At 43.3% G+C, this 24663-nt stretch overlaps 1 protein-coding gene across 5 annotated transcripts in view; it reads right to left on the minus strand.

Annotated features, from left to right (window-relative positions):
* RB1CC1 (RB1 inducible coiled-coil 1) overlaps positions 1-24663 on the minus strand; it is a 90058-nt gene that overhangs the window by 60481 nt on the left and 4914 nt on the right. For all 5 annotated transcript variants that reach the window (XM_042461679.1, XM_042461678.1, XM_042461677.1 and 2 more), the window contains 6 exons: positions 11788-11907; positions 10874-11000; positions 10222-10348; positions 9968-10138; positions 7026-7228; positions 5749-6184 (listed from right to left, as the gene is read on the minus strand). In XM_042461679.1, coding sequence (XP_042317613.1) covers positions 5749-6184; positions 7026-7228; positions 9968-10138; positions 10222-10348; positions 10874-10944 — 1008 coding nt within the window. In that variant the 5' untranslated portion in view covers positions 10945-11000; positions 11788-11907. The remainder of the gene's footprint in view (positions 1-5748; positions 6185-7025; positions 7229-9967; positions 10139-10221; positions 10349-10873; positions 11001-11787; positions 11908-24663) is intronic.

The following is a 24663-nucleotide window of genomic DNA, read 5'->3' on the forward strand; positions in this document are numbered from 1 at the left end:
ACTGCCCCAAGTTGGTTCCAACTCATGGTGATCCTGTGGATGAGACATCTCCAAGAATCCCTATCCTCCACTGCCTTGTCCAGATCCTGCAAGCCCCTGCCCATAACCCCCCCCCCCTGATTGAGTCTATCCATCTGGTTTGTGGTCTTCCTTCCTTTCTTCTACCCTCTACCTTTCCTAGCATTATTGTTTTTTCTAGTGATCTATGCCTTCTCATTATGTGGCCAAATTACAAAAGTCTGAACTTGATAATTTTAGCTTTCAAGGAAAGCCCTGGTTTGATCTGTTCAAGAATCCATTTGTTTGTTTTCTTGGCTGTCCATGGTATCCTAAATACTCTTCTCCAGCACCACATTTCAAATGAACTGGTTTTCTTTCTGCTTCCTTCACTGTCCGGCTCTCATATCCGTACATGGCAAATGGGAATACAGTGGTACCCCGGGATACGAATTACCCAGCTTACGAATTTTTCGGGATACGAAAAAATCCCATAGGGATTTATTGTTTCGGCTTACGAAGGTTTTTTCGGGTTACGAAAAAACCCCGGCGCTGTTTTAAATGGAAAGGCCGCCACCGGAGGGCAGCAGAGAGCTATTTTTTCCATTAGCGCCTATGGCAATTCGGCTTACGAAGGTTTTTCGGGTTACGAAATTAGCCGCGGAACGAATTAATTTCGTAACCCGAGGTACCACTGTACAATGGCTTGAACCACTGTACGTCTTTGCTCTTCAGTATCTTTTCCAGTTCTTTCATAGCTGCCCTTCTCATTCCTAGTCTTCTTCTTATTTCTTGACTGCAGTCTCCTTTCTGGTCAATGTTTGATCCAAGATATGGGAATTCTTTAACTATTTTAATTTCCTCGTTGTCTAAATTGAATTTGTTTATTTCTTCTGTGGTCATTATTTTTGTTTTCTTTATGTTCAGCACCAGACCTTCCATTGCACTTTCATCTTTGGCCTTCCTTATTAACTGTTCCAATTCCTGAATCTCTTCTGCTAATATTATGGTGTCATCCGCCTATCTTAGGTTGTTAATCTTGCTTCCTCTGATTTTCACTCCTCCTTTTTCTGATTCTAATTCTGCTTTTCTTATGATCTTTTCAGTATATAAGTTAAATAAGTAAGGTGAGAGGATGCAGCCTTGCCTGGCCCCTTTGCCTATTGCTAATCACTCTGTTTCCCTGAATTCTGTTCTGCCAGTGGCTCCTTTCTTTGGTATAGATTCCTCTGCAGGACTATCAGATGTAGTGGCATGCCCATGTTTTTGAGTGCATTCTATAGTTTGTGATCTATACAATGAAATATTTTGCTGTAGTCTATGAAACACATGCTGATTCTTTTTTGGAATTCTTTGGTGTGCTCCATTAGCCATCACATGTTTGCAATGTGGCCCCTAGTGCCCCTTCCTTTTCCGAATCCTGCTTGCACCTCTAGAATTTTTCTCTCCATGTATGGTTGGAGTTTATGCTACAGAATTTTGAGCATTATTTTGCTTGCATGTGAGATTAGTATTATTGTCCTATAGTTGCTGCAGGTTTTTTTTTGTATCTCCTTTCTTGTGGATTGGTATGTATATTGAGCATTTCCAGTCTGTTGGCCACCGCTTTATTTTCCATATTTGTTGGCATATTTCAGTTGGCACTAAAGTTGCACCGGTCTGTAGGCACCATAGGAGTTCAATTGGGATATCATCTGTTCCTCGTGATTTATTTTTTTCCCCATTTCCTTTATTGCAGATTCCACTTCACTTTTTAGAATTTGGGGTTCATCTTCATAAGGCTCCTCATTCCAAATATCATTCATTCCCTCATCTATTTTTAATAACTCTTCTGTGTATTGCCTCCAGCGTCTTTATTTCTTCTTGTTCCTCTATTACAGGGGTAGGCAACTTTTTTGAGTCGGGGGCCGGGTTGCTGTCCCTCAGACAACTGGGGGACCGAAGCCAAAAAATAAATAATTAAAAAATTAAAAAAATCAAATAAATAAATAAACTGGGACAAATGTAGGACAAAAATTTAAAATGGAGGACACTTTTTTTAAAAGGGAGGACGCGCGACAAAATTTGCTGATTTTTTAAAAAAATGTTAATATAAATGCATGTTTTGGAGGCTTCTATAGACAATTGCCCCCCTTGCCTGCCGCTTGCCTGCCTCCTCCTGATAGGCCAAAGGCCCCACGCCCTTACGCGAGAGGCCAAAGGCTCCGGCGGCAAACGGCGGCAGGGCCGGGCGGGGGCCGGTCCCAAGGCCTTGCCGGGCCGCATCCGGCCCGCGGGCCGCAGGTTGCCTACCCCTGCTCTATTATATTCTTTTTTCTCCTTACAGCATTCCTGCCCTTGGTTGAACTTGGCTTTAATTTCTTGGATTTTTTGATAGAGGTTCCTTGTTCTTCCCTTTTTGTTGTTTTCTTCTATTTCTCTGCATACAAGAGAAGTGGTATTTCTCCTTATCCCTGGGTGTCAGACATTGGACATTTGTGTTCATACTTCTGGCTTTGTTCCTATCTCCCTTTGCTTTTGCTTTTCTTCTTTTATTGCATGAAGTGTTTAAACTCTCATCCATTGTTTTTGGCCACAGTAAGTGTTTACGTGCATTGATCCTTATTTATGTCTTTGGCTTCTGTCCACAGTTCTTCAGGTTCCCGGTCAATTATACTTAATAGTAAAAATCTGTTTCTTACACTGTCCTTAAACACATCTGAAATGTTATTCAGGTCAAATTTTGGTATAATGATGGTTTTTGCTTTATTCTGCAGCATAATTTTTGTTATGATTTTTGCTATGAGCAGTTCATGGTCTGTGCCACAATCAGGTCCTGGTCTGGTTTGGGGCACAAGGACAGAGCTTCTCTATCTTCTACTTCCAATTATGCAATCTATCTGTTTTTTGTGTTCACCATCTGGTGATGTCCAGGTGTATAGTCTCATATCTGGTTGAATGAAACAGATATTTGTAATGAATAGATTGTTGGCCTCGCAGAATTCTATCAGATGCTCTCCTGCTTTATTTCTTGTTCCTAATCCAAATCTTCCTACTGTTTTTGATTCTTCTTTGCTGGCAACTTTAGCATTCAAGTCTGCAGTGATTAGTTTGAAATCTTGTGATGGTATGATGTCAATTTCTTCCTGGATTACATCATAGAATCTCTCAATTTTCTCTTTATCTGCATCTGTGGTTGGTGCATATACCTGATTATTGTGATGTTTATAGGTTTACCCTGAAGCTTTATTGATAAAATACAGTGTGACTTTGAGTCGTATCCTTTCAATGCTACAGCTTTATCTTTCCTTAGTATGAAATTATGATTCATTCTTGTTTATGAAAAGTAGTGTCACCATAGCCGACACTTTTCAGCACTACGCAAAAGGAGGCAACAGGCATCCTTCCTGACAAGACCATTTCACCAACAAAACCCTTTAATTGAGACAGCTCAAAAACCAACTAGAGAGGGCTAGGCTAGACAGAAGACATGTCCAACAAAACAAGCATAGTTAGAAGCAACACGATACGTGTAATTGGAACATGGAATGTGAGAAGCTTGAGCCAGGGAAAACTAGACATAGTAAAGAAAGAAATGGAACGCATGAATGTATAGCAATAATAGGAGTGAGTGAGTTACGTTAAAGAGTTATTAGCCTGTCAAGAGGCCAGTATTCGGAATTTTTACGTTGGCACAGAGGAGAAAGAATCCTCCCTCAGTGGCCAATGTAGAAATGCTTAATATTAGCCTTTTAAGAAGGTAGTAATTTTTTTCTACAAAGCAAGTTTTCAAATAAAGGGGCAGAGCTGAGGGATAATCCAGCATGGAAAACAATTGGACAGATATTCTGTGGACAGGTATTCTGTGTAAACTTTATAGCTCTATAAATAAATGTTAATAATAATAGGTAGAGAGATGGAAAGTCCAATTTCTCCCCTGCTAGTTTACTCATTTGTACAGAATTCCTGCTAACTGAAAATATACTCTTATACTAACCTTGTGCTGCATATCAATTTAAGCTAGAATGATATCAGGTTTTTAAAAACTAACCCTAGCACATTATATTAAGATAGGATGTGAATCAACAGGGGCCGCCTTCTAAATGTAGTTGGACTACATCTTCCAGCACCCCGCATGACTGGTTATGCAGGCTATGGCTGCTGGGAGTCACACTCCTACAACATCTGGAGGGTTGGATGATTCTCATCCCTTATGTAAAGAAAAAGGGAGAGGGAGAGAGAGATGAAGCGAGTACATCTGCTATAGTATGCCCACAAGGATGGCAATGTCCAAATTGGGACCCTTTAGAATCAATCTTAAACTACCCAAGGCAAATGGCTTCCATTCTTTCTTAAAATAAAAAGTAGACCAAATTCAAAGACTTATTAACAGGTAGTATGGCAGCACTTTGTTTCTGCATCTACTCTCTGAATTTTTTCCCCTGATACCATGGGAACATAAAGAAAGGCATAGGACATGGTATTAGAAGTTTCATTATGCAAGAAGTGGTGATAAAATTTATGTGGAAACAGGCTGCACAAGTAGAAAGCAGCTTGTGTGAATTCAGATACTGATCAAATACTGATTTAAATCAGTAAATTCAGATACAGAAGAATAAAAAATGAGGTCTTCGCAGAGGGAAGAAGATATTTATCATATATAAGCCTAACTGACATTACAAAAATTAGCTGTGGCAGGCCTCAATTTCTTGTATTATCCCCTGGGCTTTCCATCTCTTGATATATCAGGAAACATTCTGAATAAAATAGTTTGCCATTATATCATGTGCCTTTGTCATAACAGCTACAGTAATGGAGCAATTACACCAAATTAACTTTTCCAGATGTTATTCTATAAAACAGTTCAAACCTAAGGGCTTGAATTATGAGATTCCATAAGCAAAACTCCTATCAAAGGTAGAGAAGATCCCACAAGTGGAATACCAATTTTCTCTGATCTCCTCCTTCTCCCAGCAATCCTAATGTTCTCTGAAAACCATTCTGCTGATGATGTGGGGGTAGGGGTGCAGTTTTCATTTATTGTACTTTTCCTTATACAACCTCCATGCTATTCCTAATGCCTTTATGTCACCAGAAAGAGCCTTTCTGTCTGCATGAAGGAATGAGGCTATAATCTAGTATATTTTGGACTGGGCATATTGTGACAAAATCTTAGCTAGGTCAAGGTTTGCTTCCATTTCCTGAGGACAACAATAACAGCAAGTGGCTATATATGGCTTCTAAGTAGATAATCACACACTAGGGAAGAGGGAATGACAACCTCTGACTGGTACATCTTCCACAGGGATTGACAAATTTAGGCTTAGAGCTTTCATTTGTAAACACTGGCAGGCTCAATGTTTAGCAGAACACAAGAGCATGATATTTCCTTTATTCTTTTAAAAGATGTAAGAAAGAAAAAAATTCAACTATGGCCACAAGAAAATCTGTTTCAGATCTTCAGGTATTACCTCTATGAAAAGAACTCTGCTCAGGAAAGACTCTTTGACATTTCCCTCTTTCCCCTGCAGCCATAAAAAATTCTCCCATACACACCAAAAATTAGATGGGGAACCCTGTATATGGGCTGCAGGGGGAAACAGGCCAAAAATAACTGTCTCTAGAATGGAAACCTCTGCTGGATTATAGTCCTACCGGCAAACACAAGGAATCCATTTCATGTAAGGGAAACACATCTAACCACTAGTATTTTTAAGAGAGTTAAAAATATCAAAACAGAACACAGTGACATTATTAGAAATAATCACTTACTCTGCTCATAGAATCAAAACATTTCCTAACCAAAGATTCCACATCATTTGGTCTATCTTGAACATTAATCCAATCTAAAAGGGAGACATTAAATGAAGGCAGATCACTCTCTTGAAGCTCCACTGAAGTGCCACTGTCATGGATGGAAGGGTTTTGACTACCTTCCCTATTTTCATTCACTTTTTCAGAAGCTCTGCCACCTAGGGTTGGATGTTCTACTGATTTGCAAAATGATGCCAACACCGATTGTTTGTTCATGTTAAGAATTTCAGGAGAAAGCATCACTTCAGCTGATTTTTCATTCTCGGTGTCTTCACTTTCAGTCGCTCCCTGTTCAGCAGACGTATCCAGTCGTTCTAAACATTCCCTGTAACTATGTCTGGTTAGGCACTCCAGCAGTGGAATCTTGGCCATAATAGAAACAGCAGCCCCTAAGCTTGGGAGAAGAACAAAAAATTCTGTGAGTACAAACAAAGGAAGATAATAGCAGTATACATGAAAGACATATATAATATACTTTCATCTCAAAGTTTTTAACACAATGTTACTTCAGCTTTAACATTAAATAATCACAACAGCAAACCTATATGCATTCTTGTAAGAGGCACTGTGTTCAACAAGACATCTGAGTTGACATATAAAGAATTATCTTGTGAGGTGTATGATGCTTTAATTTTATTCAACCAGCCAAATAAGTTTCTAAATATTCATCCACAAATTTAGCTGACAAATAACCAGTTAATTAGTCTTCTAATTTCATTCTGAGTGAAAATAAAAAAGGAGAGAAAACCGCACTTCTTATACTACAGCCCCGTTGTAAATACTGACCTAACTCCAACTGCTTCTTCCAAACAGAATAGACCAGCTGAATCAACTGAGTGAAGTCAAAGGCATTCATGGCCAACATCCATAGTTTTCATTGGGTTTTTCGGGTTATGTGGCCATGTTCTAGAAGAGTTTGTTCCTGTCAAAACATCAGGAACAAACTCTTCTAGAACATGGCCACATAATCTGAAAAACCCACAAAAAACTATGAATCAACTGACACTAGCAATTGTTGTCAGGCCACTGAATTCAATTATCTGGGAATGTAACCTTAATTATAGAATTTGATTTCTGTATAGTATAGCTATTGTTATGAACGATCTGCAATTTCCATTTGTATAAGGCTTATAATACTAGAACAATTTGGACAGATAAAATTTACTATAAGCTTACAAGATCAAAAACCCTTTAGTATGCAGCAACTGTGTAGAGGAGTCTAAAGGCAAACCTACTGTGTAAGCTTTAGCTTGATATCATCTATGGATTGCAGGTAACTTGAATACACATTTTCAAATTTGAAAAGCAGCTTTTGGTAGGAATATGTGCAATCTTCCAAGTTTGCCATGATGGCAGCCCAGCCTTGGTGCTGAAGATGTTCATCATGGACCAGACCTTCACAGAAGGAACAAAGTTTCTTGGCAATTTCATACATTTCCTGTACAAAAATAACATTATAAATATCAATGGATGGCCAGATTTCATATTAACCTTTCAAGAACATATTATTATTATTATTCTTTATTTATATAGCACTGTAGGTTTGCACATATAAACATACACATTATCAGAATCACTTTAGATATTTGTTAGGAGGAAAAATATGACTCATAAAACCTGTTCCAAGGTCAGTGTTTATTTTTAAACCTATACTGGACTTCAAGAACAATATAGGATAATATGAGTTTCAACCTTATAATTTGGAGGGACTATAAATTGCTCTCCCTTATTCTACATCAGCAGAGAACAACCATGGTAGGCTAGGAAGGTGCAATTACCCCCCAGGAGACCTTGGAGGTCCACACCCTTGCAAAATAATCAAAAAGGTTTTGACTCCCAAAGGTCTAAGGGTGCAGGGATAATTTCTGCCATGTTTGTGTCACTCTTCTGGCCATTTAGGCCAACAAGCAGGCTTTTTAGACTAAGTATTTTCCTGTTCACTTTCTATGTTCTCACACCCCCAGGGGACATTTGAAAGAGAGAGAGCAAAAATATCTTGTGACGTTTTTCTAACTGACACTTTGGGGTCTCTAAGCGCCACGCACAGCCCATGGGTCACACTCAGTCCACCTCTGCTGTATACCAACAATAGAATCTGTTGTTCACATAGTTTGGCTAACTTTCCCACATCTATGTCTGTCATTTGTAGTGGGAGGGCTGACCTCTTCCTGCTGTTGTACACATCATTTTCAATACTAGATACATTACCAAAGCCCACCTCCAGACTCTAACCATATCCATTTCTCTTCAAATGAAGCACAGTGTTAAACAGCTGAAGGACTTACTCCTTCATAATTTGAAGGAGCACCTATACTGAAATGAACATGCACAGCCATAGAGATTTCGCCTTGTTCATAGGGCCAAAATAAGCTCTGCCAAGATACTGGAGATAAGAGGCAGAACTTTTCAATGACAATCACAATTCCATAGAATTCACACCTACACAGAATTCACTCCATATCACATCTTTTAGAGACTATTAAAAATCTAGATCTTTTTACCTCATTACATTACTGAACATTATCGTGTCCAGGCAGTGTTGGTTGATACATTTAAAGCCCTACATGATTTGGGTCCAGGTTACCTATGGGAACACTTTTCCCATATAATCTGCCCCAAATGCTCAGAACCTCCGGAGGACTGTTAACCATAGTATGTTTTCATCAGCCACCCCCACATTATAGAATGGCCTGCCAAAAGAGATTCAACAGCTGGATAAGCTGTTTGTGTTTAAAACAGCACTGAATACCAATCTCTTCCAACAGGCCTATGCAGATGGTATTAAATTATGAGGTTTTTAAAACAAGCATGCTGTTTTATAATAAGTGTTTTTAATACAAGGGATTGGTGGCTCAGCGGTTAAGATGCTGACTCTGAGGATTGCAAGATAGGCAGTTCAGGGCCTAGGTATCACGCAACAGAGTGAGCTCTCATCACTAGTCCCAGCTTCTGCCAACCTAGCAATTCAAAAGAATGTAAAAGTGCAAGTAGATAAATAGGTACCACTTTGGTGGGAAAGTAACAGCATTCTTTGCAGTCATGCTACACACATGATCACAGAGTTATCTTTGGCAATGCTGGCTCTTTAGCTAAGTAAAAGAGATGAGTAGACTTGTCTATTTGTGACTCCTACAGTCGGACACAACTAGACAATCTAGTCAAGGGGAAACCTCTACCTTTATATTTTTTAAACCAATGTTATGCTCTTTTAACTTATGTATTTTTTTAATTGGGGTTCTCATTTTATTTCTTGCTCTGTTTTAATCTGTTGTTCTCCTGCGTCAATCCATAGGGAGACATGAGGAAAGGGTTGTTGTTGATTCAAATACTTTCATGATAACCTTTGTATCTGAATCTTCTGTTACATGTTTTTCTGAAAACCTAACAGAATTATTTGATGACCCCATTTGAAAGCTGTTAACACAATTGTATTTTATTTTATTATTTTATTTTGTATGAAACCACCTCTTTAGTGATTACAAACTCAGACTTCTTGTTTTTTTTTTTACATTTCCTCCATCAGGGTGCCCCAACTACTGTCACACTGCTCTGTTCTGGATCCTCTGTTTTTTGCGTAAATATGAGAACATCTATAAACACTCCAGAAACCTAACTCTACCTCAATAATAGAACAACTCAAATAATGTTCACACAACCTGAGTATCTGCCACTCCCAGACTCTGCACCTAAGATGTTATATCCTTCAACCTACTTTAATTTTAGGTAATTAAAATATCACCTTTTTAAAAAAATGTGCCCCTTATTTGTGGCTTCAATTACAAGAAGAGAATTATTATTTATTTTAAAAAACACAAACAAGACGATCCTAAGAAACCCCACACTTCCCACCCAGCTCTATAACATACTGTCCTCCCCTTCTACAATACATTTTAACTGTATCCTATGATATTCCAGTTTGTCATTACATTCAACCAATATTAAAGCTGATTAATACAGACCTGGGAAACAACACAAACTTGTTTTCAGAACTCCAGATTAAACTAATACAAAAATCCAAAAGACATTAAATTTCCACAATATGAAAAAGCACAAAAAAATAAAAAATAAAACATTTGTACTACAAAATGATGCTTTATCAGCCTGTCAGTCTAGCTTCTATTTCGGAGATTTAAGTGCATTAATACACTACAATGGTTAAACCTTTGAAATTGCTTACCACAGCAAGCTGTGTTCGTGAAGCGACTGTGTGAAAAACTGCAGGCATCATAAGAGATTCTTCAACTTTTAATTCCATCTCATTTTCTGCTGAAAATGTCGTTTTGGGGATAGCTGGAGGACGTTCACAAAGGATCATTTCTTTGTTGAAGAGAAAAATTGGATTTGTATCCTGTGTTAAAATAAAATCTGTTATTTCCTTTTCACTCCAGTTTTTCTTTTAAATGAAAGAATGAAAACAGAACTGATATTTACCGTTCCAGCACTGTAACTACAGACTTTCCTGTCAGCTGCCATACACTCTCCTCCATTGACAACCAGTACCTGATGTTGAATAGCAATCTTGTACTTGGTCTGGATTGCCTGTTTAAGGTCTGCCACACTATGGAAAACGATTTTTTTTTAAAAAAAATAGTGCATTTCACTGATGATCCACTGACACATACAAAACAGTTTTACTCTAAGAATTGAATAGTATAAAATAATGCCAACTTCAATTATCCAATCTTTGAATTCCTACTGTAACTGAGGGGTAATAACAAATGATGATTGCCTACATCTGCCATTTTAGTTATTTAACAACAACATATACAGTCTCCTCCTAGTTATTATGCCATAAATACAGTATCTTCTCCTTTATTTTAGAGAACTACTATCAAAGAGAGGAAAAGGGCAGGCAAGAGTGAAGGGGAAAGGCTTTCTCAATATGTCACAATCATCTATGTAACAGCAGAAATCATGCACTTGTCCAACAGATTTTCTCAAGTAACACAGAAAACTTGTAAGTAGTTTTAATTTGACTGTAAGTCCGAGGTTCAGGACACACTGAAACTTGAAGACAGATAGTTTTGTTATTATCAGTTCAATAGCACACTCCTTAGAGAAGAAAAGGAAAAATGTTTCTTACTTCTGCACTGCAAGTTCTGTGTCAAAGGTAAGAGTAGTTCCAGTGTTCACCAGAAATACATATAACTTCATGTTGACTTCTTCAGGTTCTTGAAGCGTATACCTTTGACTTCGTGATTATTCAGAAACTGGGGAGGAAAACCCATCACAAATTAGTTCTATTAATATACACGAGGTCATGGTCACATGGTCAAAGTACCAAAATTTAAGGCACATACTAAACTTTTTGTGCAAGGCCCAGAAAATTATGATGGACAGCTAATGTAACAGCTGACAGAATAGGAGATCAATCCAATGTGGTGTATGTGTATCCTCTGATCAGTTTATAGATTTACATCTTGAGACATGGCAAAGGCTAAAGTGGAGAGAGGGATGAAACAGCACTTTGCAGGCCCCCACAACATCCCTGTGCTCACAGCTGCCTTTTAGACAAACACATACACACAGGGCATAGAGGTCTGTGGTGGTCTTTTAGAGCATGTTCAGATAAACATGCTTTGAGAAATCTGTAAGACAGGTAAAATGTAATCCTTCCACTTAAATGATGTTTTGAAGTACTAAGTGGCAATGTTTTTACGAGTCAGTCAGTATCATTAACATATTGAATGAGCAGAAGTAACTGTAACAGTTTCTTCCCAGTCAGATGCCCTCCATTTGCTTTGGACTTCAACCCCAGCCAAAACGGTCAGTAGTCAGGCATTCATCAAGCTTCAGTCAAAAATTCTGGAAGAGGCTAGGTTTAAGAAAGCTGTATTAGAAATACTTATTGATCTGAAAGAGTGATGAAGGGCAAACTTAAATATTTCTAAAATGATGGCAAAAACTTAACACCAAATCCTAAAAGGACAACCATTGTGGATTGTGTGTTAAACAGTTTCATTGTGAAACCTTTATTCCCCAGGATGGAAAGTTTACCTTCAGGCACTGCATGGAGGTACCACTGTCTTTAAGAACAGGTGGACTGCAAAACGATGTATTTTTCTCATTTGGCTTTGGCAAGAGAATGCCAAATAATAAACACAGAACATTAAAGACCTATAAAGAGAAAAACAGAAATGAAGTTAGAAGCATCTGTGGAACAACAAGGTCTTTAACAATGACATTTCAAACATGCATGACAACACAACACTTGCTCCTGTCCACAGCATGTAAAATGGATATTATATCCAAAGTAGATGTATCCGTGTTCTCAAGATGTAAGCCACACACCACTGTGTGAAGAGTGCAACCATTTTACCAAAGCTAATATAGCAAACACAACCTTGCAAAATAAGCCCACCTGCCCATTCATACTGGTGCCAACAATTTCCTCCATAAAGACATGCAAGAGAAGCAAGATTTAGATCACTGGTCCACCTATCCAGCACTGACAACACTAACTTAAAGCAGCTCAAGGTAATTCTTTGTACAATACGAAGTTTATGACAAAACCAGAACTTCTAACACTTGATCATACCCAGTTTATTGATCCGTGACACATGTAACATATATATTCTTACAATTATTAGAGTAATAGGGCATATTAGTCCAAATGAGAAAAGCTACATGTGCAGAATGGCGTTAAGCTTACTTATTCCTGAAACAAACATATAACCTGTAAAATGTATCCAAATTAATCTTAAATTATCCATTCCGCCCTGGTTTTCTAATTAATGAAACAAGGCAGTCACCAAATGAATGTCTCACAAAAATTCTGAGTGCTTTCTCAGTAGATGGTCTTGGAAACTTATTTATTATTTAATTTATTATTTAATGGGTGGCCTATCCATGAACTCAAGGAATTCTCTACTTTAACACCTCTACCCCTCCCTTGTACAATGATGGTCACAGCCTATAAATAGTTAGAACCATAGAATTGTACATAGTGCTGGGAGAGACCGCAAGGGCCATCCAGTCCAACCCCCTGCCATGCAGGAACTCTCAATCAAAGCATCCCCAACAGATGGTCATCAATCGTCTGTTTAAAGATCTCCAGGGAAGGGGACTCCACTACACTCCAAAGGAGTGTGTTCCACTGTCAAACAGCCCTTACTGTCAGGAAGTTCCTCCTAATGTTAAGGTGGATTCTCTTTTCCTGGAGCTGGCATCCATTGTTCCGTGTCCTGTTCTCTGAAGCAGCAGAAGGACAGGTTGCTTACCTGTAACAGTATTTCTTCGAGTGGTCATCTGCAAATACATACAAATGGGTTTCACTGCGCCTGCGCAGTGCTGCTCGGAACCTACTGGAATCACTGGGCAGAGTTAACTCTGCAACATATTGAAACTTTTTGGCGGTAACTCCGCCCACCCGTTATAAGGCCCCTGCCTTCCCGCTCTTTTCCCCAGTTCCGCAATTTCTCCGCCAAGCAGGCGATGTAAAGAGCCAATGTGAGCAGGACACTGAGGGGACGGACGGGTGGGATTTGTATGTATTCGCAGATGACCACTCGAAGAAATACTGTTACAGGTAAGCAACCTGTCCTTCTTCTTCGTGGTCTCTGCGAATCATACAAATGGGTTTAGACTGACAAGCTAAGGTATGCGGCGGAGGGAGTGTCCTGAGACCAAAGCTATGGTGAGCCAAGGGTATATTTATTACAATAAAAACACCTTGAACCATAAAGAGTCAGTCTTTTGTTCATGCACAGATCAAATAGCAATAACGTTGCTAAACCTGAGGAGGGAACAGAGGTCATGCAAGACCGATCCCCTAGAACTTGTGCAAACCAACATACAACAAATGTAAACAGTGTCAACTGTACAAGTGTAGTAAACACAAAACATCAGTAGTGCAATCAATGCAACCCTGAAGCCAACACAGCCCTCCCGAAAGCTGCGTCTCGGATGGCTCTGGTTTCCAACCTGTAATGTTTAATAAAGGTTAAAGGTTGGGACCAGACAGCAGCCTTGCAGACATCCTCCAAAGGAATCCCCGACAGGAATGCAGAGGATGCTGCCATTGACCTTGTGGAATGGGACCGAACCCTGCCAGGGAGAGGCTTGCCTAACAGTTCATAGCAGAGGTGGATGGTACCAGCCACCCATTTGGACAATCTCTGCGCAGACACAGGCAACCCTTTCTTCGGTTCCGAGTAGCATTGGAAAAGTCTCTCGGACCGACTGGAGGCAGCAGTTCTGTCCAGGTAGAATGCCAGTGCTCTCCTGACATCAAGAGAGTGTAGGCGTCGCTCCTCATCCGACGTCGGGTTGGATGCGAGAGTGGGCAACACAATGTCCTGGCACATGTGGAAAGCAGACACAAGAAGGTGATGTCCGTACGGAGGACCACTTTGTCCTTGTGGAACCTCAAGAATGGCTGGTCCCTCCGTAAAGCACAGAGTTCGCCCGCACGGCGGGCAGAGGTGATGGCCACAAGAAAAGCGGTTTTCCAAGTCAATAGTCTCAAGTCCGCTGTGGCCATCAGTTCAAAGGGCTTGGATTGGAGGGCGGACAGTACCGACTCCAAACTCCAAGCCGGCGTTGGTACCGACACAGGAGGATAAAGGTTGGCACAACCCTTCAGGAACCCCTTCACCAAGGGGTCTTTGAAGAAAGAAACCCTCCCCCCCGAACTGGTATTTGGCACAAATGGCAGACAGGTAGCATTTGATGGATGTGAGGGACAGCTCTCCATCCAAAAGTGCCATCAAAAACTCCAGCACCACTGGAGTGGACACCTGTGCAGGAGACAAGCCCTTTTGGTCAAGGAAGAGGCAAAATCTCCTCCATTTCAGGGCATAAGAGCGCTGGGTGGAAGGTTTCCTCGCAGCCAGGATCACCGTCCTCACTGCCTCCGGCAGGGCAGTCAGGGCTGTATCCTCCAGGCTACCAGCGGCAGGCTCTCGATGTCCGGGTGGAGAATCCGTCCGTCCTGGATCGACAGCAGGTCCGGGTGAGGATCGAGACGGAGGAAGCATCTCCTGGAGAGGTGGAGAAGGGATGCGAACCACGGCTGTCTCGGCCACCACGGGGTGATGAGGATCGCATGCGAGCGGTCCGTTGTCATCTTGGACACCACTCTGATGATGAGAGGGAACGTAGTACATCACGGTGGTATTGTCTGTCCTCAGGAGGACCACCCTTCCTGAGACCGCGAACTCGAACGCCCTCAATGCCTTTTCCACTGCGAGCATCTCCAAAGCGTTGATGTGGAGAAGCTTGTCTTGTGTGGACCACCTGTCCTTGACGACGAGGTCGAGCAGGTGAGCGCCCCATCCCTCCAGGGATGCATCGGTTGTCAGAGTCAGTTGTGCCTGGGGCTGATGGAAAGGCATCCCGGTGCAGACGTTGGAGCTGTCTAGCCACCATCTGAGGGAAGCGGCCACCGGTCTCGGTACCGTGAGCCACCTTGAAGGAGGATCCTCCAACGGGGAGAAGACGGAGAGGAACCAGGATTGGAGCGGCCGAAGACGAAGTCTTGCCCAGGGGGTGACGAATGTCGTCGATGCCATGTGGCCCAGGGCGACTTGGACGTCTCTGGCTCTCACCCTTCTGTGGGAGATGCATGGCCTGAGGGACGTTGTCAGGGCCTGAAACCGGTCCGGAGGGAGGAAGGCTAAGCAGTTTTCGGAGTCGAGGATGGCCCCGATGAACTTGACCTGTCTGGTCGGTGTGAAGTGGGACTTTTCCCTGTTGACGACCAGCCCGAGGGAGTCCAAAAGGCATAAGGCGAAGGAAATTGCTTCCTGCAGCTCGCCTTGGGATTCGGCTGCAAACAGCCAGTCGTCCAGGTAGGGAAAGACCATGAAGCCCTTCTGATGAAGGTATGCCACCACCGGTGCCATGCACTTTGTGAAGACTCGTGGAGCCGTGGCCAAGCCGAAAGGAAGCACGTTGTAGTGGTATGCGGTGGAGCCGACAGCGAAGGCAAGGAATCTCCGGTGGGAGTCTCGGATCCCGATGTGGAAGTAGGCGTCCTTCAGGTCGACGGTCGCAAACCACAGGCCCTGGTGGAGTAGAGGCAGAATGGAAGCCAAGGTTACCATTCGAAAGCGACGGTAGTCAAGGAACAAGTTCAATTGTCTCAAGTCCAGGATGGGCCTGATGCCCACATCCGCTTTCGGTACCGTGAAGTACCTAGAGAAAAGGGCCCGAGGACATTGGTCGGGCGGCAAAGGGGAGATTGCCCCTTTACCAAGCAAAGCGCGCACTTCGTCGAGAAGGGTGTCCGAGGGGGGAGTGGACATGAAGGCTCCAGTTGGAGGGAGCTCTTGGAACTCGAGGGCATAACCCCTGCAGACGATGTTGAGAACCCAAGAGTCCGATGTTATAGAGGCCCAGGTGTTAACATAGGGCCTCAAAATGTCCAGGAAGAAGACGGGTGAAGGAGAGACGAAGCGTGCTGCGTCCCTTCAGGCTCTCTTCTTCCCCTGGTCGGTGTCCTGCCGGCGGGACTTGCGGTACCGAGGCGGGAAGTTGCGACAGCCAGAGGAGGAGGAAGACTGCGAGGGGAAGCGGTGTCTCTGGAAGCCCTGTTGCTGGGACTGCCGATCCCGGGAGAAGGTCCCCTGTGACTGACCTTGCGGCTGCCACGGGCGCTGACGCTTCCGGAACGGAGAGGCCGGTGCCGAAGACATGCCATGCTTCTTCGCCGCCGCCTTCATCCTGAACTTGCGGTTCAGGCGGTCGTCGGTCTCGGCGTGGAAGAGCCCGGTCCCGTCGAGCGGCATGTCCTCGATGGCCGCCCTGACCGTGGGGTTGAGGTCGGAGGCCCTCAACCAGGCGTGGCATCGAAGTGTCATGGATGCTGACATGGCCCTCCCCGAACAGTCCGCCATATTCCTGGAAGTGGTGATGAGCCAACTCCCAATGGAAAGGGCCTCGTCCCTGATCTCCACCAGCTGCCTCTGGATGTCATCTGTGACCTCCAGGACGAGGGGGGAGATCCGTTCCATGAGGGTCTGGATGTAGGCCCCCCCAAGGGCCGATGCCGAGTAGGCCTTCTTGGCCAGTCCATCCACCTTCTTCACCTCCCGGTCGACAGGGGAGGTCGCCTGCTTTGGGACGAAGCTGTGTTGGGCTCCCTCCACGATGGCAGAGTTCGGCCTGGGGTGGTCGGCCAACCAAGGGCAACTCGCCGGGGCGACCCTATAGAGCGACTCTACCTTGCGGGAGGGCGCCGACAGGGTGGCCGGAGTCCCAGGACCTCTTGACGATGGTCTGGAGCGACGGAAGGAGAGGCAGGCAAGGTGGAGTAGGCACTCGACCGTGCACCCGACGCTCAACCGGGTCCTCAGCGTCGTCTTCCGCGGAAGCAAGCTCGATATCGAGGGCCTTCGCCATCTTCACGACATGTTCGGTGAAGGACCGGACGTCGTCCGATGGGGAAGACGGCTCTGGGTTGTGCATCCTCTGGGGAGAGGCTGGGTCCGAGAGGACATCCTCATCCGAGGGTGCCTCAGAAGGCAGCAGTGGCTCATCGTCTGAGTCCAGGTCAGAGGAGAGGGGGTCCGCCACTCTAACCTGGGATCTCGGGCGGGTTGGAGCAAGGTCCGCTGAAGATTGGGAGCGCCTGCGGGGTGGAGACGGCGACCTCTCGTAGACCGACACGGTCGGGACCGACCTGGACGGGGTGGCCCGGTCTACAGGATGGGGGTTCAGCCTGGTGAACTCCTTCATCGCTCTGTCCTCCGAGACCGACACGTAATACCAGCGCGATTGCGTGTCGAAGAAGAGATCAAGTATCTCTTGCCCGCGGGGCTGGACTTCCTCGTCGTCGGTTGCCGGATGGGAGGGCGACCGGTGCTCTGGGGAGCGAGGAAGAACGGTGTCGTCCGTCCCATGGACAAAGTCCATGGTGGGCAGAGGCAGTGGGGTGTCCGGTACCGGGGTCCGCCAATCTACCGGCGCCAGCTCCGGGTCACGAAGAGCTGCCGAGGCGGAAGCGCGGGCCTGTTTGGACGGGGAGCGCTTCTTCTCCTTCGCCTTCGGTGGGTCGGTGGTGGGTCGGTCTTTAGAAGGCTTGGACTTCTTCGGGGCAGGATCACGACCCGACTTGTCATGGTGCCTCTTCTTCCCAGGCTTTGGGACCTCTTCTGCCGGGAAGAATGGGTTGTCCAGGAGGTCCAGGAGGACAGCAGCCGCTGCCGACGACGAAGGCCTTGGGGACTTTGCCCCTTCCACAGGCCCAGCCAGCTCCTTTGGCTTCGGAGCATGGCGCGATGCCTTGGATGCCTTGGAGAATGAAGGCGAGGAGAGGAGGACCTCCGGCTCGGTAGCCTTCTTCGGACGTGAGCCCTCCGATTTTCCCGCCGGTTTGGAGGTCGGCCCGGTACCCTCAGTCCCTGACGACTTGTGGGGGCGCTTGGAGGGTTCGTCGGTGGCACTGGGCGGTTTGGAGCCACGGGCCACATCGGAGGTGGTGGAAGGAGTCCCGGCCGGGACACACACCACGCTGGGAACGGCGGTTCTCCCAGATCCAACACTGGACACACTGGCCCGAGAAGATGAGGCGGGGGGCGCCGGAGGCGGGACAGAAGATGACCGCGAGCCTCCCTCTTGCACCTTCCCCAGGGCAATTGCCGAAGTGAGCCGGGACTCACGGTTTTTCCGGGCCTGGGACGAGAGGGATCTGCAGAGCAGGCAGGCCTTGGTGTCATGGTTCTTGCCCAGGCACAGCAGGCAGGAGGAGTGCGGGTCTTGAACGGGCACCTTGCCCCCGCAAATGTCGCACTTCTTGAAAGGTGCAGGCATTTCCAAGGTCGACAAAGCCAGAGGAGAATCCGAAAACGAGGTCAACAGTCCGAAAGTCCGAAGTTACCAGGGGCGGGAGACAAAGAGTGGTCAAAATACAGTCCGAGGTCAAAAAGTGAAAGTGATTCCAAGCAAGCGAAGCAAGCGAAAGTTCCCTGAAGCAGCTAGCGCGGCGGAAAAAAGGAACTGGGGAAAAGAGCGGGAAGGCAGGGGCCTTATAACGGGTGGGCGGAGTTACCGCCAAAAAGTTTCAATATGTTGCAGAGTTAACTCTGCCCAGTGATTCCAGTAGGTTCCGAGCAGCACTGCGCAGGCGCAGTGAAACCCATTTGTTTGATTCGCAGAGACCACGAAGAAGAAAATAAGCATAATGCATATTTTTGTAGCATGGTGAGTGTTTTGACTTTGATGAGTATTACCTTTATTTTTAATTCTATATTTCTATTTTGCAATATATATTTTGTAGAGGTTTTCTGCTTTCTCCACAGTGCATATAGCTAGAAGACTTTATCATATATATCTATTCCATATATCACTCCATTTCAGATAATCCAATATAAATATCACTCCATTTCAGATAATCCAACACGAATTAAAGTTAACTGCGCTAAGTATTTCTGCTATATGTGCAAAACATTGTCTTCATCAATATTATCTGACTATCATTCCAGCAAACTTTTACAGTGTCTAAGGCTGTGAGAAAGAATATAAATAGATTAAATTGTTCTGGAATTAAATCAGCAAGATAAGACTGCAGCTATATTCACTATATTGGTGCAATTCCAAGTTATAGAATTCAGTGAACATACAGTGGTGCAACTTCATCATTACAAGGCAGGTAACAGCTTGGAAGAAACAGAAGATTGGCTAGTCTAGTTGACATATTATCCTTCCTTAGCCTAGGTCTTGTGTACTATGGTGGTATGACATTATATCAGCAAAGCAGGTGTCATGATTAAAGTATACCACATATTAGGACAACACATTGGTTTCTGCTTTATCTGCCCACACTGCACACCAGAAGACAGGATCCTAGCTGCAACAAGCCAAAACATAATATCTGGACTACAGACATATCGGTAAGAAAACACAGTTTATAAAATATAGACAGGATCCACCACACTAGGCCTCTATGTGTAAAGAATTTAGAACAGAAAAATGGGAGCTTTCTGAAGGGGAACTTCAAGCAAACAAACAACTATGAGGAGATGGGCAAACTGCAGTTCTTCACATCTTGTTGGACTGTATCTCCTATGAGCTTCAGCCAACACAGTAAATCAGTGGTTCCCAAACTTTGGTCCTCCAGATGTTTTGGACTTCATCTCCCACAATGCCTGACTATTGGCCAAGTTGGTTGAGGCTTCTGAAAGCTGAAGACCAAAACATCTGGAGAACCAAAGTTTGGGAATCACTACAGTAAATGATGAGGAATTACTGTCGCAAAATCACTGTGGGTGGTAAACTAGAATATACTGAACCTTTTCAGAACAGAGGAAACAGTGTGGCCCTCCAATGATCTGTATTGGGACTGGTGTTACTTAACATTAGCAAATGATATGAAATCAGAGACCACTGTGGTACCATATGAAGTGGATGTGAACACCTTTGAAAAGAAATTAGACATATAACATGGCAAATGAGATTTAATGCAACTATAACTGTTGCAAACTGTTGCACTGTTACACTGGTGCAAAAAACCCTCCTAGCTTCATATGCATTACTGGGATTTAAATTAACTGTTAAAGGATGTGAAGTCACGTGTGGGTCTTCCAGTGAAAAAAGCAGTATGTACATCAGCAGTGAAAAAAAATATTTTAGAGATTATTACTATATGAAAGAGACTAAAACAAGAGTATCATGATGCCTTTTATATAATTTATAGTACATCCACATTTGGAATACTGTGTAGAATTCTAGACATATTATTCATCAAAGGGAACAGTGAAGGCTCCTGGATGAAACAGTGCTGGTCTAACAGATTTCTATTACCAGACCCTGGAAGCATGGCAGGAGAACAAGAAATAGTTCAAGATAAAGATCCAGTGCATCTCTTTCTACTGGAACATTTCTTAACATTTTCATGAAGAGGTAAGTGTCCAAATGTAGGCACTAAGTGACTACACAGCTGTTCAACAGAGCCATGCAGAATGGAACTGTACCCAATGGAAAAACCACACAATGCCAAAACCTACTGTACCTGACATCTGCTTTGCATCACTTTTCCTGTCAACTTCATAGGCCACCAGGCCAACGCAATGCTCACAGAGGCTCAGTGCTTACAGACTACAAAGAAAGCACAGAACAGCAGCCACTGAAAACTAGATTTTAGTATGTAGGATTATCACATTTGTGACCCTGTAGGATTTCTATGCCCCTGAAGATAAATGCTGAACATAATTTTTTACTTAACATGAAGATTCACTGTTGGGACAAACTATGTACGGTAATCTTCTGACACACAACTTTCAAAGGCAGAGAAACTTTGCAAAAATACAAGTGTGGCAACTTCCATTCCACTGTGATGCTGATTCTGCAAGCTGTTTAATGAAGACTCTGTCCTTTTCAGCTACATGTTGTTTTTTAGATGTTTGGCAAATGAGGGACCACACACAAGCGCTGTTGACCTCCAATACCGTTATAATGAAGGCCACAAGTTCTACCATTACTTCATTCCACCAGGATGAAGGGACTACATTTCACCCACAGCTTTGCTAATGACTAACATTAAGAGTGATATAGCAAATGCCAACTCTCCCTCCACAGTTAGTGCTGATATGATAAACCAAGTACATAACAATGTGGAGGGTGAAAAGGGAAATAATGGATAACAATTTCTGGTGTCAAACCACCAGCACCACCCACCCACCCTCGAGATTACCTTATTAGCACTATGAGGCCATGACAGAAAGTATGCAAGCAAAAGTACAAGTACCCTGTGACGCTGAATGAGTTATATCTAAATGAGGCAATTGGTCTGAACTAAGCATGTGCCTCTTCCAAATTCTTTGTCCTACAGTACCACAGCTTGACAGCCAGCCTGTAAACTGCTGTAAACCTGTAAATTTCTACTAAGCCACAACTCATCCCAGTGTCTTTTCAAAACTATGTCATATATTTGGGATCTTATCAACTGTGGGAAATGAGAATAGGTTATACCTAAGCACATGGGCCCCATCATGATCTTTTCTTCTGTCAACATAATAGCCACCAGATGTTTTGGCCTACAACACTAACCATCCTTCTGCAGCAGACTTCTCATTTTTGAAGAGGGCAAATTAAATATATGTTCTAAATGTAGGCCTTCTCACCCGATTGTGGTAAGAGTTAATTGTTCCCATTATTTTCCTGATTACATAATCTCTACTGAGAAGTCAGGTGTTCCAGTCTGTACATAATCTGCCAGATGATTTGACCACCACCTATGTGAGTCCAGAACGCTGTTGTTGCTCTCGTTCCAATGGGACATGAAGTCTATGCTGGTGTCATTTCCATGTAGTATATACTGTATAGACTTGTATAATGTGCTTGCACATTATGTGCAAAGTGATATTGTTGACATCATCTTGATGATCCTGCTGTCACATGTCAACTGATGCTCACCATACATGGCTAATTTCATCAGAAGCAACATTGTGACTGGTGGGTGGTGACAGCTGCTTGGTACACTTTAGAAAAGACCATCATTGCTGCACTGCTGCTTTCTTTTCTAACTGTTATTATTGTACTTTACATACTGCTGTCAAGAAAGAATAAAATACTCAATATTAATAACCATGTAAGAAATCCAGCCTCTTAAACAGATCACAAGATAATGAATATAAATTCTTAAAAAAAACTCTTCTGAGGTACACAGTATTTGAACTATGTCATATCCAGGTTCAAAGTATGTTTTCTCTTCTTCCTTTTAAGTAGCAGAAATAAATAATAGGAAATAAAAAAAGTAGGAAATAATAAACCCATTTTGAGACCACTCCATACACAGCTTGTCTTGCCTGATTTCAGTTAACTAAGCAAGAACAGACCTAGTGAAAATTTCAGTGGGAAACCACAAGGAAATACCAGTAGACTCTAGAAATGGCTAGGAAAGACTACTACCTGAAACCAAGGAAAATTATTCCAGTCATGACTTCCAGTACTAGGCCAGATGGAACTTTCCATGTTCCTATGATGGCACAGATCTCCCACTTCAATTTACTACATGTCACCACATCACTGTATCCTTATAGCTATAAATTTTAAGCCACTCCTGTTTGTGTAAGCCCTGATGACATGATGCTGTAAGTGCATAATGTTTAAGCACAACTTGCAGCTAATACATAAACCAATTATACAATGGTTATATTAGTAAAAGTAATGGTTCATTTTCCTTCTTTTTGCATGTGTATGCAGTTAAAAATACTTAATAAGAAATAATGCATGCTTTAACAAATGTAGTGAGCCTCTGGCCTTTATAAATCTTAATAAACCACTAAAACAGGACAAAGGATAGTGTGTCCCAAAGGCCATAAGGAATCCTAGGACCACTTTTTGCAGCCCATGAAAACCCCAAGATGCCCACACACAATTTTTTTCAAAATTCAAAAATTCACCTGGCCATTGTTCATCTTCAAATTGCCGTAAACCAGGGGGCCGGGTTGCTGTCCCTCAGACAGCTGGGGGGCCGAAGCCAAAAAATAAATAATTAAATAATTTTTTTAAAAAAAATTAAATATATAAATAAACCAGGACAAATGTAGGACAAAATTTTCAAATAGAAGACACTTTTTTTAAAAAAAATGGAGGACACACGAAAAAATTTGCTGATTTTTAAAAAAATGTTAATATAAATGCATGTTTCTGAGGCTTCTATAGACAATTGCCCCCCAAAGGCCCCGGTGGCAATTGGCGGCAGGACCAGGCTGGGGCCGGTTCCAAGGCCTTGCCGGGCCGCATCCGGCCCGTGGGCCGCAGGTTGCCTACCCCTGCACTAAACCATTCAAAAGCACCACAAACTGTAGTAGTTACTACTCAACCCTGGGGGGGGGGGGGAGACTGGTTAGTAAATCTGAATTTGCAACACAACAGTAAACCCCATCAGAGGTTCAGGGGTATATGAAAAAATGGCCCATGCCCCAATCAGTTTCCCAAGTCTATGCTCTTTCGTTTTTTGTGGGGTTTTCGGGCTATGTGATCATGTTCTAGAAGAGTTTTTTCCTGATGTTTCGCCAGCATCTGTGGCTGGCATCTATGCTCTATAAACCCCAAGGTCTAAGGGAGGATATTTGTCCACCCGTCCTTGACAGGGTCACACTTCCCCTGAAGGATGAAGTTCGCAGTCTAGGAGTACTCCTGGACTTGTCCCTACAGCTGTCATTTCAAGTAGATGCGACGGCCAGGAGTGCTTGCTATCAACTTCAGTTGATACGCCGAGTGCGACCCTGCCTAGACTGAAGGGACCTTGAAACGGTGGTATATATTCTGGTAACCTCTCATCTAGACTTCTGTAATGCGCTCTACATGGGGCTACCCTTGTACCGAGTTCAGAAGCTTCAATTAGTACAAAATATGGCAGCCAGACTGGTCACCAGTTCTTCAAGGTTTGACCATATAACACCTATATTGAAAGATCTTCACTGGCTCCCTATTAGCTTCCAGGCACAATACAAGGTGTTGGTTATTACCTATAAAGCCCTACATGGCTTGGGCCCGAGTTACTTAAGGGACCGCCTCTCCCTTCATAATCCGCCCCGCACCCTCAGATCATCGAGTACAAATGTATTGGAAACAAGGAATCCCAAATATGCCTCCACTTCACAAAGAGCCTTTTCTATAAGGGCTCCGAGTTTGTGGAATAGCCTTCCTGAGGACATCCGCCTGGCGACCTCACTACAGGCATTCAAGAAAGCGATTAAAACTGAGCTTTTCCACCAAGCTTACCACAATATGATATAATATAGTGACTGACATGTTCGCTGAAAGAGATGCTGCTCTATTCCCCGACTATATTGTTAACTGGTATTTTAACTGATAATTGTTATTGATATGCTGAGATTTTAATGTTAGTAATTTGTTTAAAGATTTTTATGTATATGTTGGATTTTATCTAGTCTGTAACCCTGCTTCGAAGCAATGGGAGAGGCG

This window comes from Sceloporus undulatus, chromosome 4, assembly GCF_019175285.1.
Source record: "Sceloporus undulatus isolate JIND9_A2432 ecotype Alabama chromosome 4, SceUnd_v1.1, whole genome shotgun sequence".
Taxonomy (NCBI): domain Eukaryota; kingdom Metazoa; phylum Chordata; class Lepidosauria; order Squamata; family Phrynosomatidae; genus Sceloporus; species Sceloporus undulatus.